Source organism: Pseudophryne corroboree, chromosome 8, assembly GCF_028390025.1.
Source record: "Pseudophryne corroboree isolate aPseCor3 chromosome 8, aPseCor3.hap2, whole genome shotgun sequence".
Taxonomy (NCBI): Eukaryota; Metazoa; Chordata; class Amphibia; order Anura; family Myobatrachidae; genus Pseudophryne; species Pseudophryne corroboree.
Window position 1 is genome coordinate 400,133,204 of NC_086451.1, and position 16,728 is coordinate 400,149,931.

At 47.9% G+C, this 16,728-nt stretch overlaps 1 protein-coding gene across 2 annotated transcripts in view; it reads left to right on the top strand.

Annotated features, from left to right (window-relative positions):
• Positions 1–16,728, top strand: part of LOC134949291 (cytochrome P450 2G1-like) — a 174,691-nt gene that overhangs the window by 115,605 nt on the left and 42,358 nt on the right. For both annotated transcript variants that reach the window (XM_063937788.1, XM_063937789.1), the window contains one exon: positions 14,023–14,210. In XM_063937788.1, the coding sequence (XP_063793858.1) occupies positions 14,023–14,210 (188 nt within the window). The remainder of the gene's footprint in view (positions 1–14,022; positions 14,211–16,728) is intronic.

The following is a 16,728-nucleotide window of genomic DNA, read 5'->3' on the forward strand; positions in this document are numbered from 1 at the left end:
AGGGTTTTTTGGAAGGGACATCCTGCGTGACACTGCAGTGCCACTCCTAGATGGGCCCGGTGTTTGTGTCGGCCACTAGGGTCGCTAATCTTACTCACACAGCTACCTCATTGCGCCTCTTTTTTTCTTTGCGTCATGTGCTGTTTGGGGAGGGTTTTTTGGAAGGGACATCCTGCGTGACACTGCAGTGCCACTCCTAGATGGGCCCGGTGTTTGTGTCGGCCACTAGGGTCGCTAATCTTACTCACACAGTCAGCTACCTCATTGCGCCTCTTTTTTTCTTTGCGTCATGTGCTGTTTGGGGAGGGTTTTTTGGAAGGGCCATCCTGCGTGACACTGCAGTGCCACTCCTAGATGGGCCCGGTGTTTGTGTCGGCCACTAGGGTCGCTAATCTTACTCACACAGCTACCTCATTGCGCCTCTTTTTTTCTTTGCGTCATGTGCTGTTTGGGGAGGGTTTTTTGGAAGGGCCATCCTGCGTGACACTGCAGTGCCACTCCTAGATGGGCCCGGTGTTTGTGTCGGCCACTAGGGTCGCTAATCTTACTCACACAGCTACCTCATTGCGCCTCTTTTTTTCTTTGCGTCATGTGCTGTTTGGGGAGGGTTTTTTGGAAGGGACATCCTGCGTGACACTGCAGTGCCACTCCTAGATGGGCCCGGTGTTTGTGTCGGCCACTAGGGTCGCTTATCTTACTCACACAGCGACCTCGGTGCAAATTTTAGGACTAAAAATAATATTGTGAGGTGTGAGGTATTCAGAATAGACTGAAAATGAGTGTAAATTATGGTTTTTGAGGTTAATAATACTTTGGGATCAAAATGACCCCCAAATTCTATGATTTAAGCTGTTTTTTAGTGTTTTTGGAAAAAAACACCCGAATCCAAAACACACCCGAATCCGACAAAAATAATTCGGTGAGGTTTTGCCAAAACGCGTTCGAACCCAAAACACGGCCGCGGAACCGAACCCAAAACCAAAACACAAAACCCGAAAAATTTCAGGCGCTCATCTCTAGTGCATTGCGGTGCATATGCATACGCAGTCGATTGCTGATCGCCTGCTGTGCAAAAATGCACAGCAGCGATCAGATCTGAATCACCCCCTATGCTTATAAATATCTATTTGGATTATTCTAATCATTTTTATAGCCCAAACTCTGGAGTGTACTGGAGTATGACAGTAGAGGCTCTGCCATCCCTGCCTACCCTGACCGCATATCACTGCTGGATGGTAATGCAGCAGGAGGCATCTATTATAAGCTTGTGCTGCAGTAGTGATCTGAGCTGTGACCTAGGATGCAGGCATCAGATCACTGACTCACCATCGGCAGGCCTGGCGGCACCCATTGGGATGCATAAGCTGTCCATCGTAGAGGCCAGGAAAAGCTCATCCAGCAATGGAGATCCCTGGTTATTCCCTCCCCCTAAAAGGTGGCGACACACCTCTATTTTGGGAAGCAGAGGCCGTACCCTCTCCACCCCCCAAACGGCAGCGGACTGTCAATCACTGACAATCTGTTGCCACCCTGCTTCCTACATCACAGGACATGTTTGTGCATGTGCAGAATGAGTCTTGCGCATGGGTAGAGTACAGAACATCAGTAATTTGCACATGAAGTAGCAGATCCGACGGGATCTGAATGAGCCTCTGTGTTCATCAATATGTCAAAATATTTCCATTCAACAAGGAGCATATTTCCCTATTCCTTCACATGGGAAGAAACGGGGAAATGTCTCCTACCCTACAGAGTGCACATCCAATATGGGGAAGGATTAGGAGGTTACCCTTACTCACTGCTGTAATGTGTAGCAGTGAATGGATGCTGGGGGCAGCCGAGGAGCTGTTGGATTGCTGGCCATGCTGCACAAAATTAGGAGGAATTGGAAGTGATACATGGATATGCCCAGTGTCGGACTGTGGTATGAAGGGCCCACCGGGGGAATGCTGTTGTAGGGGCCCATATTTAGGGGTGTGACCAGCCTACGAAGGGGGTGTGGCCAGCCTCCACAGCGGCTTTAAATGCACAATAGTTTAGTGCAGTGTAATGCAACATATCTACCATGTATAATACAAGTGCACAGTCTGGAACCTGGTCCCTAGAGGAAGGAGTGGGCCCTCAGGCAGTGGGGCCTACCGGTGGTTTCCCTGGTACCCCTGTGGGCCAGTCTGACCCTGGATATGCCCCCAACATCACACAATGGGTTTGTGGCACAAAGGAGCATCTACGATGTCCATATCCATTCCTCCACAATGGGGTATATTTACTAAAATTCGTATTAGTACCGATTTGGAGGGAGATTCATCACGAATGACATCGAATGTGTAATTGTGCAACTTTTTGATTTTTTTTACGCCTCATTTACTAAGCTGCCGTATTTTAAATTTTCGTGTTTTCCGATCTAGATGTCATTCGTTTTTTTTGGCAGTGTTTTACGGGAGTGAATAGTAAAACACTGCCGACATTACAACAATGAAACTCGGCCGGATCTGTGAGATCCGTGCAGGGTTTCATTGTGCATATTTAAAAAAATTAAAAATAGTTTAAAGTGGAAAAAAAAATGCGTGGGGTCCCCCCTCCTAAGCAAAACCAGCCTCGGGCTCTTTGAGCCAGTCCTGGTTGACAAAATATGGGGGGGAAAAATGACAGGGGTTCCCCCATATTTCATCAACCAGCACCGGGCTCTGCGCCTGGTCCTGGTTCAAAAAATACGGGGGACAAAAAGCGTAGGGGTCCCCCGTATTTTTTAAACCAGCACCGGGCTCCACTAGTCAGGTACATAATGCCACAGCCGGTGGACACTTTTATAGTGGTCCCGGCGGCCCTGGCATTACATACCCAACTAGTCACCCCTGGCTGGGGTACCCTGGAGAAGTGGGAACCCCTTAAATCAAGGGGTCCCCCCCTCCAGCCACCCAAGGGCCAGGGGTGAAGCCCGAGGCTGCCCCCCCCCATCCAAGGGTGGCGGATGGGGGGCTGATAGCCTTTTGAAAAAATTGTGAATATTGTTTTTAGTAGCAGTACTACAAGTCCCAGCAAGCCTCCCCCGCAAGCTGGTACTTGGAGAACCACAAGTACCAGCATGCGGTGGAAAACCGGGCCCGCTGGTACCTGTAGTACTACTACTAAAAAAATACCCCCAAAAAAACAGGACACACACACCGTGACGGTATAAGTTTATTACATACATGCACACCTCCAAACATACATACTTACCTATGTTCCCACGAGGCTCGGTCCTCTTCTCCATGTAGAATCCTCAGGGTACCTGTGAATAAATTTATACTCACATAATCCAGTGTTGCTTCTGTCCTTTGTATAATCCACGTACTTGGCAAAACAAATAAACGGAAACCCGACCACGCACTGAAAGGGGTCCCATGTTTACACATGGGACCCCTTTCCCCGACTGCCAGGACCCCCCCTGACTCCTGTCAAAGAGGGTCCCTTCAGCCAATCAGGGAGCGCCACGTCGTGGCACTCTCCTGATTGGCTGTGTGCTCCTGTAGTGTCTGTGAGGCATCACACGGCAGAGATACAATGTTGCACCTATGCGCTCCATTGTAGCCAATGGTGGGAACTTTGCGGTCAGCGGTTGACCGAAAGTAACCTCACCGCTGACCGCAAAGTTCCCACCATTGGCTACAATAGAGCGCATAGGCGCTACATTGTATCTCTGCCGTGTGCTGCCTCACAGATACTACAGGAGCACACAGCCAATCAGGAGAGTGCCACGACGTGGCGCTCCCTGATTGGCTGAACGGACCCTCTTTCACAGGAGTCAGGGGGGGTCCTGGCAGTAGGGGAAAGGGGTCCCATGTGTAAACATTGGATCCCTTTCAGTGCGTGGTCGGGTTTCCGTTTTTTTGTTTTGCCAAGTACGTGGATTATACAAAGGACAGAAGCAACACTGGATTATGTGAGTATAATTTTTTCACAGGTACCCCAAGGATTCTACATGGAGAAGAGGACCGAGCCTCGTGGGAACATAGGTAAGTATGTATGTTTGGAGGTGTGCATGTATGTAATAAAATTATACTGTCACGGTGTGTGTGTGTCCTGTTTTTTGGGGGGTATTTTTTTAGTAGTAGTACTACAGTTACCAGCGGGCCCGGTTTTCCACCGCATGCTGGTACTTGTGGTTCTCCAAGTACCAGCTTGCGGGGGAGGCTTGCTGGGACTTGTAGTACTGCCACTAAAAACAATATTCACAATTTTTTCAAAAGGCTATCAGCCCCCCATCCGCCACCCTTGGATGGGGGGGACAGCCTCGGGCTTCACTCCTGGCCCTTGGGTGGCTGGAGGGGGGGGACCCCTTGATTTAGAGGGTTCCCACTCCTCCAGGGTACCCCGGCCAGGGGTGACTAGTTAGGTATGTAATGCCAGGGCCGCCGGGACCACTATAAAAGTGTCCACCGGCTGTGGCATTATGTACCTGACTAGTGGAGCCCGGTGCTGGTTTAAAAAATACAGGGGACCCCTACGCTTTTTGTCCCGCATATTTTTTTGAACCAGGACCAGGCGCAGAGCCCGGTGCTGGTTGATGAAATATGGAGGAACCCCTGTCATTTTCCCCCCCATATTTTGTCAACCAGGACCGGCTCAAAGAGCCCGAGGCTGGTTGTGCTTAGGAGGGGGGACCCCACGCATTTTTTTTTTCACATTTTCCATCATTTCCCACCCCTTCCCACTGATAAACATGCACGGATCTCACAGATCCGTGCATGACTATCAGAACACGGTTAAAAAAAGCAGGCCTGTTTTAAAACTGCTTTTTTTACGATTTGTATTTTTTCACGGCAGTGTTTGGCTATTGCCGGCAGTGTTTGTGAAATACAAATTTTAGTAAATTACCGAGTTCTATCAAATAACAGGCGTATTTGACCGATGGTGTATTCATTCGTAATTTTTTTCTTTGACTTCAAAAAAAATACGAATGCCCTCATCACTGCCGAGATTTGTGTTTAGTAAATTCCCGAGATGACACTTTGAAGAAAAAACACCAAATCGGTCAAAATCGGGAGCTTAGTAAATATACCCCAATGTTGGAAATATCCTCACAGCCTGCTGCTTGCTTTAATCTCGTGCATGGAATCTGACCCTTCTTACTACCCGCCACTGTCTTGACCTGGATTCTGACTGTTCTTTCTTTTTACTACTTACATGGATACTTGGCTTAGAGTCTTACCTGCTAGGCTGCATTATGCCATACCATTTCCATATATACGTAGAGCAGAGGTGTATTATTGCCTGAGGGGGTTTGCCGGCTGTCAGGATCCCGGCGCACAGTATACCAGTGCCGGAATCCCGACAGCCGGCATACCGACACTTTTTCTCCCTCTTGGGGGTCCACGACCACCCTGGAGAGAGAATAAATAGCATGCCACCGTGCCCGCAGCGAACCCACAAGGGGTTCATTTGCGCTCGCCACGCTGTTGGTATGCTGGTCGCCGGGAGCCCGGCCACTGACATACCATACTACACCCGCCTGAGGGGCCTGTTTACAATCCACTTCCCCTGCACCATTATGTGCTCTGTACAGTACACTGATGATTGAAAAGCATTAGCAATTTACTATCACAGTTCTGCCATCTTTCCAAATATTTCACATGAAGGATGGTCCTGCTTTCTGACTGAATAGGTAGGGATCTGCTGCAGGCACACGGTGGCTTGCAGCACCATCTATAATGGGTGGAGCCAGAACTATTCTGGCTCCACCCATTATAGATACTTGAAGCCACTGACCTAGACCACTAACTGTCAGTCTGCCATCTTTCACTAATAGTCTTTGGGGTCTATTTACTAAGCCTTGGGAGGAGATAAAGTCGACGGAGATAAAGTACCAACCAATCAGCTCTTAACTGTAATTTTTCAAACCAAGCCTCTGACATGTTAGTCAGGAGCGGATTGGCTGGTACTTTATCTCTGTTGACTTTATCTCCATCCAAGGCTTAGTAAATACCCCCTTTATCTGTTGGAAAATAGGCAGCTCAGCTATTGATACCATTCCTGTACTGACTGTACTAAACATACACTGAGTCTATTGTATCCTGTTGCTATCATCTATGAGATTCTGTACAACACAAATGTAATGTTGAGTAGCTTGAATTAACCACTTGCCTGGCATGGTCGGATGCTCTATCTGACCTGGTCGCACAGGATGCGACCAGTCAGATAGAGAGTGTTAGCAGCGGCAGGGAAGGGAAACTTCCCTCCGCTGCTGCTGTTAGAAGGACCAGAAGGTCCCTCTGCCTCCCTGCACTCTCCCCGTGTCTGCCGTGCTGTCGATCACTGCTGATCGGTCAGCATGGCAGGATCCCCCTCCTCCAGCGGCTGCAGACAATGGCAGCCGCTGGGGAGAGTAAATGAACCCTCCCAATTCACCCCCAGATCCCCCCCCCCCCTGTATACCTGCAGGCTGTCCGGCATTCAAAATGAAAGCCGCAATGGTCGCAATCTTCACGATGTTCCGATGGTCACGATGTTCCCGATCGATGTTTCAATGTTTGAAGGAAAAATGTAAAAAATAAAATAAAATAAAAATAAATATTTGTTTTCCTTTTCTCTTATGTCCTAGAGGATGCTGGGGACTCCGTAAGGACCATGGCGTATAGACGGGCTTCGCAGGAGACATGGGCACTCTAAAGAACTTTTAGTATGGGTGTGCACTGGCTCCTCCCTCTATGCCCCTCCTCCAGACCTCAGTTAGTTGGATTGTTTGCCCAGAGGAGAATGGGGGCACTACAGGGGAGCTCTACTGAGTTTCTCTGATAAAAGAATTTTGTTAGTTTTTTTATTTTCAGGGAGCACTGCTGGCAACAGGCTCCCTGCATCGTGGGACTGAGGAGAGAGAAGCAGACCTACTTGAATGATAGGCTCTGCTTCTTAGGCTACTGGACACCATTAGCTCCAGAGGGATCTCCCCCTGCCGTTCGTCTCAGAGCCGCTCCACCGTCCTCCTCGCAGAGCCGGAAGATAGAAGCCAGGTGAGTATAAGAAGAAAGAAGACTTCTAAGGCGGCAGAAGACTTCAGATCTTCACTGAGGTAAGCCGCTGCGGGCCATTGCTCCCACACGTTACACACACTGACAGGCACTGATGGGTGCAGGGCGCAGGGGGGGGGGGGGGGGGGGGCGCCCTGGGCAGCAATATAAACTTCTGTATTGGCATGTTTTTCACATATGGGCTGCGGAGTCAGTAGATATGTACATCCCCCGCCATTAATTGTAATTTTGGACGGAAGCCCGCCACTAGAGGGGGCGGAGCTTGGTCTCACAGCACTAACCAGCGCCATTTTCTCCACAGTGATCTGAAGAGAAGCTGGCTCCACGGACTCTCCCCTGCAGAACGGTGACACAGTGCTGTAAGATTGGGAGGGGGGGGGGTGAACATTTAGGCGCAGTGAGTGTATTGCACTGTTAATATATATATAAAAGCGCTATATCTGGGAATTGTTTCCAGTGTCAATTGGCGCTGGGTGTGTGCTGTCATACTCTCTCTCTGTCTCTCCAAAGGGCCTTGTTGGGGAACTGTCCCCTTATAGATATATCCCTGTGTGTGTGTGCGGGTGTCGGTACGCGTGTTGGCATGTCTGAAGCGGAAGGCTCATCCAAGGAGGAGGTGGAGCAGATGATTGTGGTGTCTCCGTCGGCAACGCCGACTCATGATTGGTATGATATGTGGAATATTTTAAATGCTAATGTGACCTTATTACATAAGAGAATGGACAAAGCTGAGTCCAGGGAAACAGCAGGGAGTCAATCCGCGGATTTGACTGGGTCACAGGGCCCGTCAGGGTCTCAAAAGCGTCTCCTATCACAAATAGCAGACACTGATACCGACACGGATTCTGACTCCAGTGTCGACTATGATGAGGCAAGGGTGGTCATTCCGAGTTGTTCGCTCGGTAATTTTCTTCGCATCGCAGCGATTTTCCGCTGATTGCGCATGCGCAATGTTCGCACTGCGGCTGCGCCAAGTAAATTTGCTGTGCAGTTAGGAATTTTACTCACGGCATTACGAGGTTTTTTCTTCGTTCTGGTGATCGTAATGTGATTGACAGGAAGTGGGTGTTTCTGGGCGGAAACTGGCCGTTTTATGGGTGTGTGCGAAAAAACGCTGCCGTTTCTGGGAAAAATGCGGGAGGATCTGGGCGAACGCTGGGTGTGTTTGTGACGTCAAACCAGGAACGAAACTGACTGAACTGATCGCAGTTGCCGAGTAAGTGTTTCTAGCTACTCAGAAACTGCTAAGAAGTGTCTATTCGCAATTCTGCTAATCTTTCGTTCGCAATTTTACTATGCTAAGATTCACTCCCAGTAGGCGGCGGCTTAGCGTGTGCAAAGCTGCTAAAAGCAGCTTGCAAGCGAACAACTCGGAATGAGGGTCAAGGTTACACCCTAATTTGGCCAAAAGTATTCATTATATGATTATGGCAATAAAAGATGTTTTGCATATCACAGATGACCCCTCTGTCCTTGACACGAGGGTACACATGTTTAAGGGAAAGAAACCTGAGGTAACGTTTCCTCCATCTCATGAACTGAACGAATTATTCGAAAAAGCTTGGGAAACTCCAGACAAAAAACTGCAGATTCCCAAGAGGATCCTTATGACGTATCCTTTCCCTGCAAAGGACAGGATACGGTGGGAATCCTCGCCCAGGGTGGACAAGGCGTTAACGCGTCTGTCCAAGAAGGTGGCGCTACCGTCTCCAGACACCGCGGCCCTTAAGGTTCCTGCGGATCGTAGACAGGAAACTATATTTATGCACATACGGGTGCTTTACTCAGACCGGCAATAGCATCGGCATGGGTTTGTAGCGCTGTTGCAGCATGGACAGATACCTTGTTGGCTGACATGGATACCCTGGACAAGGATACCATTGTACTGACTTTAGGTCACATTAAAGACGCATTCTTATATATGAGAGACGCTCAAAGAGACGTGGGGCTGCTTGGTTCCAGAGCCAACTCCATGGCAGTTTCGGCAAGACGAGGTCTGTGGACCCGCCAATGGTCGGGTGATGCCGACTCAAAGAAGCATATGGAGGTTTTACCTTACAAGGGTGAAGTTTTGTTTGGGGATGGTCTCGCGGACCTGGTTCCACAGCTACCGCGGGTAAATCTACATTTTTGCCTTTTGTTCCCCCACAGCAAAAGAAAACCCCACAATATCAGATGCAGTCCTTTCGGTCGCATAAGTCCAGAAGAAGTCGGGGCTCCTCTTTCCTCGCCAGAGGTAAGGGTAGAGGTAAGAGAACAAAAAGAAATGACTCTGCGCTTGGAAACACTTTACAAATAATTATACGTGTGGTCTGTCATGTAGAATAAATAACTCAGTGAGACTTTGTATATTGATACTTTTATCTAAAAATATTTATAGTTAACATGTAACATTTATCACAAGACACAAGTAATAGTAGATTAATAACTGTTATGTATAAAAATATGATTGCTAACAAATGAATAGCTAAAAGCTTATAGATAAGCACTGAAAATTGCTTTTTATATAAAGATATATTTTAAATACTTATAAACATATCATGATAAGGTGTAGATTATTACTCTCCTTATAGGTATTTGTATTGTTGCACTGGCGTCCCAGTGTTTTGCTGAAATAAATGTTCCGCAGAAAATTCACTCTAAATACAGTCTCATAAAGACAGCATATACTTGGATATAATTACCCTCGTGCTTGTTCTGAAGGTTCCGTTAGCGGTATTCACGTGGTATATCCGATGATAGGTGATTGCTGCTTAATAGTGCTGTACAACAGCCCTGCTGGGAGATAAATATGTCCCTGCTCTCCCGTCAATGCTGCCCGCTGTTACACACTACGGCTTGATGATTAGGTAGTTGGATGCGGTCCTCACGGCGGAGGTCAGCCCGGACTCACCCGGCATATAGCAACAAGTCCTCGCAGTGATTATTGCTGACACTGCCTAGTTGGATCCTGTGCGTTCACCCGTGCTGTTAATTGGTGACCTGGACCTTACCACGGAGGTCACGTAGAATTCAGCCGAAGGTAGCTGGGTGTAATTTCAGCGGTGTGCGGGAGCTGTTGGAAGTAGCGGTGAATACCAATTGGAGAGTAACTTCAAAGAAGTGGGCGTCAACGCGTTTTCGTCTCCTAGCAACTGGAGACTTCCTCAAGACGGTAAGGAAGGTAAGAGAACACCTGCTTCGGCTAGTTCCCAGGAGCAGAAGTCCTCCCCGGCTTCTGCTAAATCCACCGCATGACGCTGGGGCTCCACGGAGGGAGTCCGCACCGGTGGGGGCACGTCTTCGACTCTTCATCCAGGTCTGGGTTCTATCAGACGTGGATCCTTGGGCGTTGGAAATTGTATCCCAAGGTTACAAACTGGAGTTCGAAAAGGTGCCCCCTCGCCGATTTTTCAAGTCGGCCTTGCCAGCCTCTTCCCCGGAGAGGGAAGTGGTATTAGATGCAATTCAAAAGCTGTGTCAACAGCAAGTGATTGTCAAGGTTCCCCTAGGCCAACAGGGAAAAGGGTACTATTCAACACTGTTTGTGGTCCCGAAGCCGGATGGTTCGGTCAGACCCATTTTGAATCTAAAATCCCTAAACCTATACTTGAAAAAGTTCAAATTCAAGATGGAATCACTCCGGGCTGGGATATCCAGTCTGGAAGCAGGGGATTTTATGGTGTCGCTGGATGTGAAGGATGCCTACCTTCATGTCCCCATATTTCCTCTTCATCAGGAATAGCTGCGTTTTGCGGTACAGGACTGTCATTACCAGTTTCAGACGTTGCCGTTTGGGCTTTCCACGGCTCTGAGAATTTTCACCAAAGTAATGGCGGAAATGATGGTGCTCCTGCGCAAGCAGGGAGTCACAATTATCCCATACTTGGACGATCTCCTGATAAAGGCGAGATCAAGAGATCAATTGCTGAAAAGCACGTCGCTCTCCCTGAGAGTGTTACATCAACACGGTTGGATTCTCAATCTGCCAAAGTCACAGTTGATTCCAACGACTCGACTATCATTCCTAGGCATGATTCTGGGCACGGAACAGAAGAGGGTGTTTCTACCAATAGAAAAAGACAAGGACCTCCAGAACATGGTCAGGGACCTGCTAAAACCAAAAAGAGTGTCTGTTCATCAATGCACTCGAGTTCTGGGAAAAATGGTGGCAGCCTACGAGGCCATCCCCTTCAGCAGGTTCCATGCGAGGACGTTTCAGTGGGACCTTCTGGACAAATGGTCGGGGTCCCATCTACACCTACATCAAAAGATAAGCCTGTCCCCCAGGGCCAGAGTGTCTCTCCTGTGGTGGCTGCAGAGTGCTCACCTTCTAGAGGGTCGCAGGTTCGGCATTCAAGACTGGGTTTTGGTGACCACGGACGCGAGCCTCCGAGGATGGGGAGCAGTCACAAAAGGAAGAAATTTTCAGGGACTATGGTCAAGCCAGGAGGCTTGTCTACACATCAACATGCTGGAATTGAGGGCCATATGCAACGGCCTACGACAAGCGGAGTATCTTCTACGCGACCTACCGGTTCTGATTCAATCAGAAAACGTCACAGCCGTGGCTCATGTAAACCGCCAAGGCGGGACAAGGAGCAGAGTGGCAATGGCGGAAGCCACTAGAATTCTGCGCTGGGCGGAAAATCACGTAAGTGTTCTGTCAGCAGTCTTCATACCAGGAGTGGACAACTGGGAAGCAGACTTCCTCAGCAGACACGATCTCCATCCAAGAGAGTGGGGACTTCATCAAGAGGTCTTTGCAAAGATAGCAAGTCTTTGGGGACTTCCTCAAATAGACATGATGGCGTCACGCCTCAACAAAAAGCTTCGGAGGTATTGTGCCAGGTCAAGGGACCCTCAGGCAGTAGCGGTATATGCCCTGGTGACACCATGGGTGTTTCAGTCGGTATATGTGTTCCCTCCTCTGCCTCTCATCTCAAAAGTGTTGAGAATCATAAGACGAAACAGAGTACAAGCAATACTCGTGGTTTCAGATTAGCCTCGAAGGGCCTGGTATTCGGATCTTCAGGAGATGCTCACAGAAGATCCATGGCCTCTTCCTCTCAGGGAAGACCTGTTGCAGCAGGGGCCTTGCATGTTCCAAGACTTACCACGGTTGCGTTTGATGGCATGGCGGTTGAACACCGAATCCTAGCTGAAAGAGGTATTCCGGAGGAAGTTATCCCTACTCTGATAAAGGCTAGGAAGGAAGTAACGGCGAAGCATTATCACCGTATCTGGAGGAAGTATGTATCTTGGTGTGAAACCAAGAATGCTCCTACGGAAGATTTCCATCTGGGCCTTTTTCTCCACTTCCTACAGGAATGGATATGGGCCTAAAATTAGGCTCCATTAAGGTACAGATTTCGGCCCTATCTATATTTTTTCGGAAGGAATTGGCTTCTCTCCCAGAAGTCCAAACTTTCGTAAAGGGAGTGCTGCACATCTAGCCTCCTTTTGTGCCACCTGTGGCAACATGGGACCTTAACGTGGTGTTACAGTTCCTTAAATCACACTGGTTTGAACCTCTTCAATCGGTGGAATTAAAATTTCTCACCTGGAAGGTGGTCATGTTATTAGCCTTGGCATCTGCAAGGCGGGTGTCAGAGTTGGCGGCCTTGTCTCACAAGAGCCCCTACTTGATTTTTCATGTGGATAGAGCAGAGTTGAGGACTCGTCCTCAATTTCTGCCTAAGGTGGTTTCTTCTTTTCATATGAACCAACCTATTGTGGTGCCTGTGGCTACGGGTGACTTGGAGGACTCCAAGTCCCTGGATGTAGTCAGGGCCTTAAAAATTTACGTAGCCAGGACGGCTAGGGTTAGGAAAACAGAGGCTCTGTTTGTCCTGTATGCAGCCAATAAGGTTGGCGTGCCTGCTTCTAAGCAGACTATTGCTCGCTGTATCTGTGACACGATTCAGCAGGCTCATTCTACGGCTGGATTGCCGGTAATAAATTCGGTAAAGGCCCATTCCATTAGGAAGGTGGGCTCTTCTTGGGCGGCTGCTTGAGGCATCTCGGCATTACAGTTGTGCCGAGCAGCTACTTGGTCGGGTTAAAACACTTTTGCAAAATTCTACAAGTTTGATACCCTGGCTGATGAGGACCTCGCGTTTGCTCAATCGGTGCTGCAGAGTCATCTGCACTCTCTCGCCCAGTTTGGAGCTTTGGTATAAACCCCATGGTCCTTACGGAGTCCCCAGCATCCTCTAGGACGTAAGAGAAAATAAGATTTTATACCTACCGGTAAATCTTTTTCTCCTAGTCCGTAGAGGATGCTGGGCGCTCGTCCCAGTGCGGACTAAATCTGCAAGACTTGTATATAATTGTTGCTTACATAAGGGTTATGTTACAGTTAAGATCGGTCTTTGACTGATACTGTTTTTTGTTCATACTGTTAACTGGTTGCGTATATTCCAGGTTATATGGTGTGTTTGGTGTGTGCTGGTATGAATCTTACCCTTAGATTAACAAAATCCTTTCCTCATATTGTCCATCTCCTCTGGGCACAGTTTCTCTAACTGAGGTCTGGAGGAGGGGCATAGAGGGAGGAGCCAGTGCACACCCATACTAAAAGTTCTTTAGAGTGCCCATGTCTCCTGCGGAGCCCCATGGTCCTTACGGAGTCCCCAGAATCCTCTACGGACTAGGAGAAAAAGATTTAACGGTAGGTTTAAAATCTTATTTTTTTAACTAAAATCATTTGGGATAGGGTTAAAGTCATGTTCTTCACCTAATTCACTAATAAAAAAACCCGACAATTTCGGAGCGGTTTTCGGCGAAATAAATCATCAATTAAGTGGTTAAGTATGTTTTTAAACAACCAAACTGAACATCGTCATTTGTTACTTTCTTTTACAAGGTTTCATAGAGCTCTGAGCAATCCCATATATTGGTTGCTCTGGGGTTATCATGATGTTTTAACACAGGGACATAACAATGCACATTTTACATCAACATATTATTATTATTATTATTATTATTATTATTATTATTATGAATTTTGTTTTATATTTTTCCTACTTTCAAGCCAAAGTCCATGATGAAATTGACCGTGTCATTGGCCGACATCGCAGCCCAGCTTTGCAAGACCGGAACAGCATGCCTTATACTGATGCAGTGCTCCATGAAATTCAACGGTTCAGTGACCTGGCTCCATTGAGTTTACCAAGGAAAACAATAAAAGAAGTGAAGCTAAAAGGATACACACTTCCAAAGGTATATAGCTATATCTAGAGGCAATTCCAATAACTAAATAATTTAAATATTTATCAAAAAAGGCAACACTGATGTTGGCATCAGTGATGATGAGTACATAATAGAAATTATAAAAGTATTATTTTTTTCAATGTGTATAATAAAATGTGATCCTTACAGTAGAGATAAGCAAATCAGACTCAGAAAAATGTGACATACTCAAAATTAAGGGTAGCAAGCAGTACACAACTTGAATATGCATGCTAAAATCAGCCCTTGTAATGAGGAAATAAAAAAAAATTCCCAGAAGTCTCAGATCTCATATTTTCGAGCGCATAATCCAATCTGAGGTGAAGCAGGTTAAATATCATTTTAAAATAATTCTGCAGCCTAAATTTGACTGGAACTGGAGGAGACAACAGACCTGAACTGAACTGGAACCGGAGGAAACAGCAGCTTGAACCAGACTGGAACCAGTGGAGACAGCAGCTTGAAATTGAGAGGAACCGGAGGAGACAGCAGCTTGAACTGGACTGGAACTGGAAGAGACACTGGCACTGAACACAGGTTGAATACTGGTAATGGAGATATGCCGCAGAGTGGATGAGACAGACTTACAAGAAGCAAGACAGAAGTGGCTTGTATAGTTCCAAATGGGTGGTATTCATGTGACCGCCGGTCAGCTGACCGACAGTCACATGACCTCCTCCATCAGCCCGACGGGTCACTGTCCCGATGGTCGGCATGCCGACCAACAGGGACTATTTCCACCCGTGGGTATCCACGACACCCATAGAGTGGGTATAGAACCCGTGGCGAGCGCAGGTCGCCACCGAGCCCGCAGCGTGGCGAGCGCAGCGAGCCCGCAAGGGGCTTGCTGCACTCGCCCCTCCCCGCCGGGATCCCGGCTTCGGTATGCTGCCGGGTTCCCGGCGTCAGTAAGCTGACCGGCGGTCAGGAGACCGCCGGTCAGCCGTACTACACCGGTTCCAAATAACAGGAGTGCAGGTTCAGGCAGTGGAGCAGAGACAAGATGGGTGAACACACAGAGAAGAATGTGCTACATTATTCTGATGGTGTGATAATGACAGGTGCAGCTTTAAATGTAACAACGTTACAGTTTAAAATTTTGCTCTTCGATTCAATGCTCCTCTAGTCAGGGGTGTAGCAAGGGTGGCTCCAGTGGAGCGCAAGCTCCGGGTGCCGGAAAAGTTAGAGGGCGCACCACCGCCTGCTCACCCCCTCATTCTGCCCGCTATACCACACTGATTCGGACTCTGAGACTAGGTAGGAGCAGGGCAGATCAGAGGAGTCAGCAGGAGACACTGACAGCCGACACATGCTGGAGCTCTGCTGCCCTCCTTATATGTTTTGGATACCTGCGCTCACCCTCTCTTTGGTGTTTGTATGTGAGAAATGATGTATCTCTATGATCTGTAAATACCTTTATAAGTCACAATGCTTAGTATAACAGATGGTACAATAATTCACATATAATTGATGATATTGTGATTACACATAAATGCCCTTATAATAACATGCATGTTGTGTGAACATCCGATGTATTGGGAAATTAAACACAAGATGAAATAAAATATGGTATTGCCGCTTGATGAATATCCTAAAAAAAAAAAAAAAGAAAGAAAGGAGTCTTGTGAGAAAAGGAGTGTCTTTGTTCCAGATATATAGGAGTCAGTCTTTATCTGAAGGGATTTCCTTTCCCCTCAGTGTGAGTCTAAACAGTGTGCCCAGAGGCGGTTCTTTTGTCAATAATTGATCGTAGGTGGAGGTCGTGTTCTGGGAGGCCGGCGTCCCGGCCTGCCAGGTGCAACTTACCCTCACGATGTGATGTTTAGTTCTCTTTGTTCACTCTGTGGTGAGTGATGATATGGCCACTTGCGCTGTTTCCGCTGTATCCGTCCCCGGTGGTGTTCCTCAGCAGACAGGGCTGGAAGCCTTCCTGGCTCTGCTGCTAGGCTGCCGGGTCCCGCCGGAAGCCGCACTGAACAACCGGAAGTTGCGTTGCTGCAACGCTCAGCTTCTTCCTATGTCCTAACGCAACTTCCGGTTGTTCAGTGCGGCTTCCGGCGGGACCCGGCAGCCTAGCAGCAGAGCCAGGAAGGCTTCCAGCCCTGTCTGCTGAGGAACACCACCGGGGACGGATACAGCGGAAACAGCGCAAGTGGCCATATCATCACTCACCACAGAGTGAACAAAGAGAACTAAACATCACATCGTGAGGGTAAGTTGCACCTGGCAGGCCGGGACGCCGGCCTCCCAGAACACGACCTCCACCTACGATCAATTATTGACAAAAGAACCGCCTCTGGGCACACTGTTTAGACTCACACTGAGGGGAAAGGAAATCCCTTCAGATAAAGACTGACTCCTATATATCTGGAACAAAGACACTCCTTTTCTCACAAGACTCCTTTCTTTCTTTTTTTTTTTTTTAGGATATTCATCAAGCGGCAATACCATATTTTATTTCATCTTGTGTTTAATTTCCCTATACATCGGATGTTCACACAACATGCAT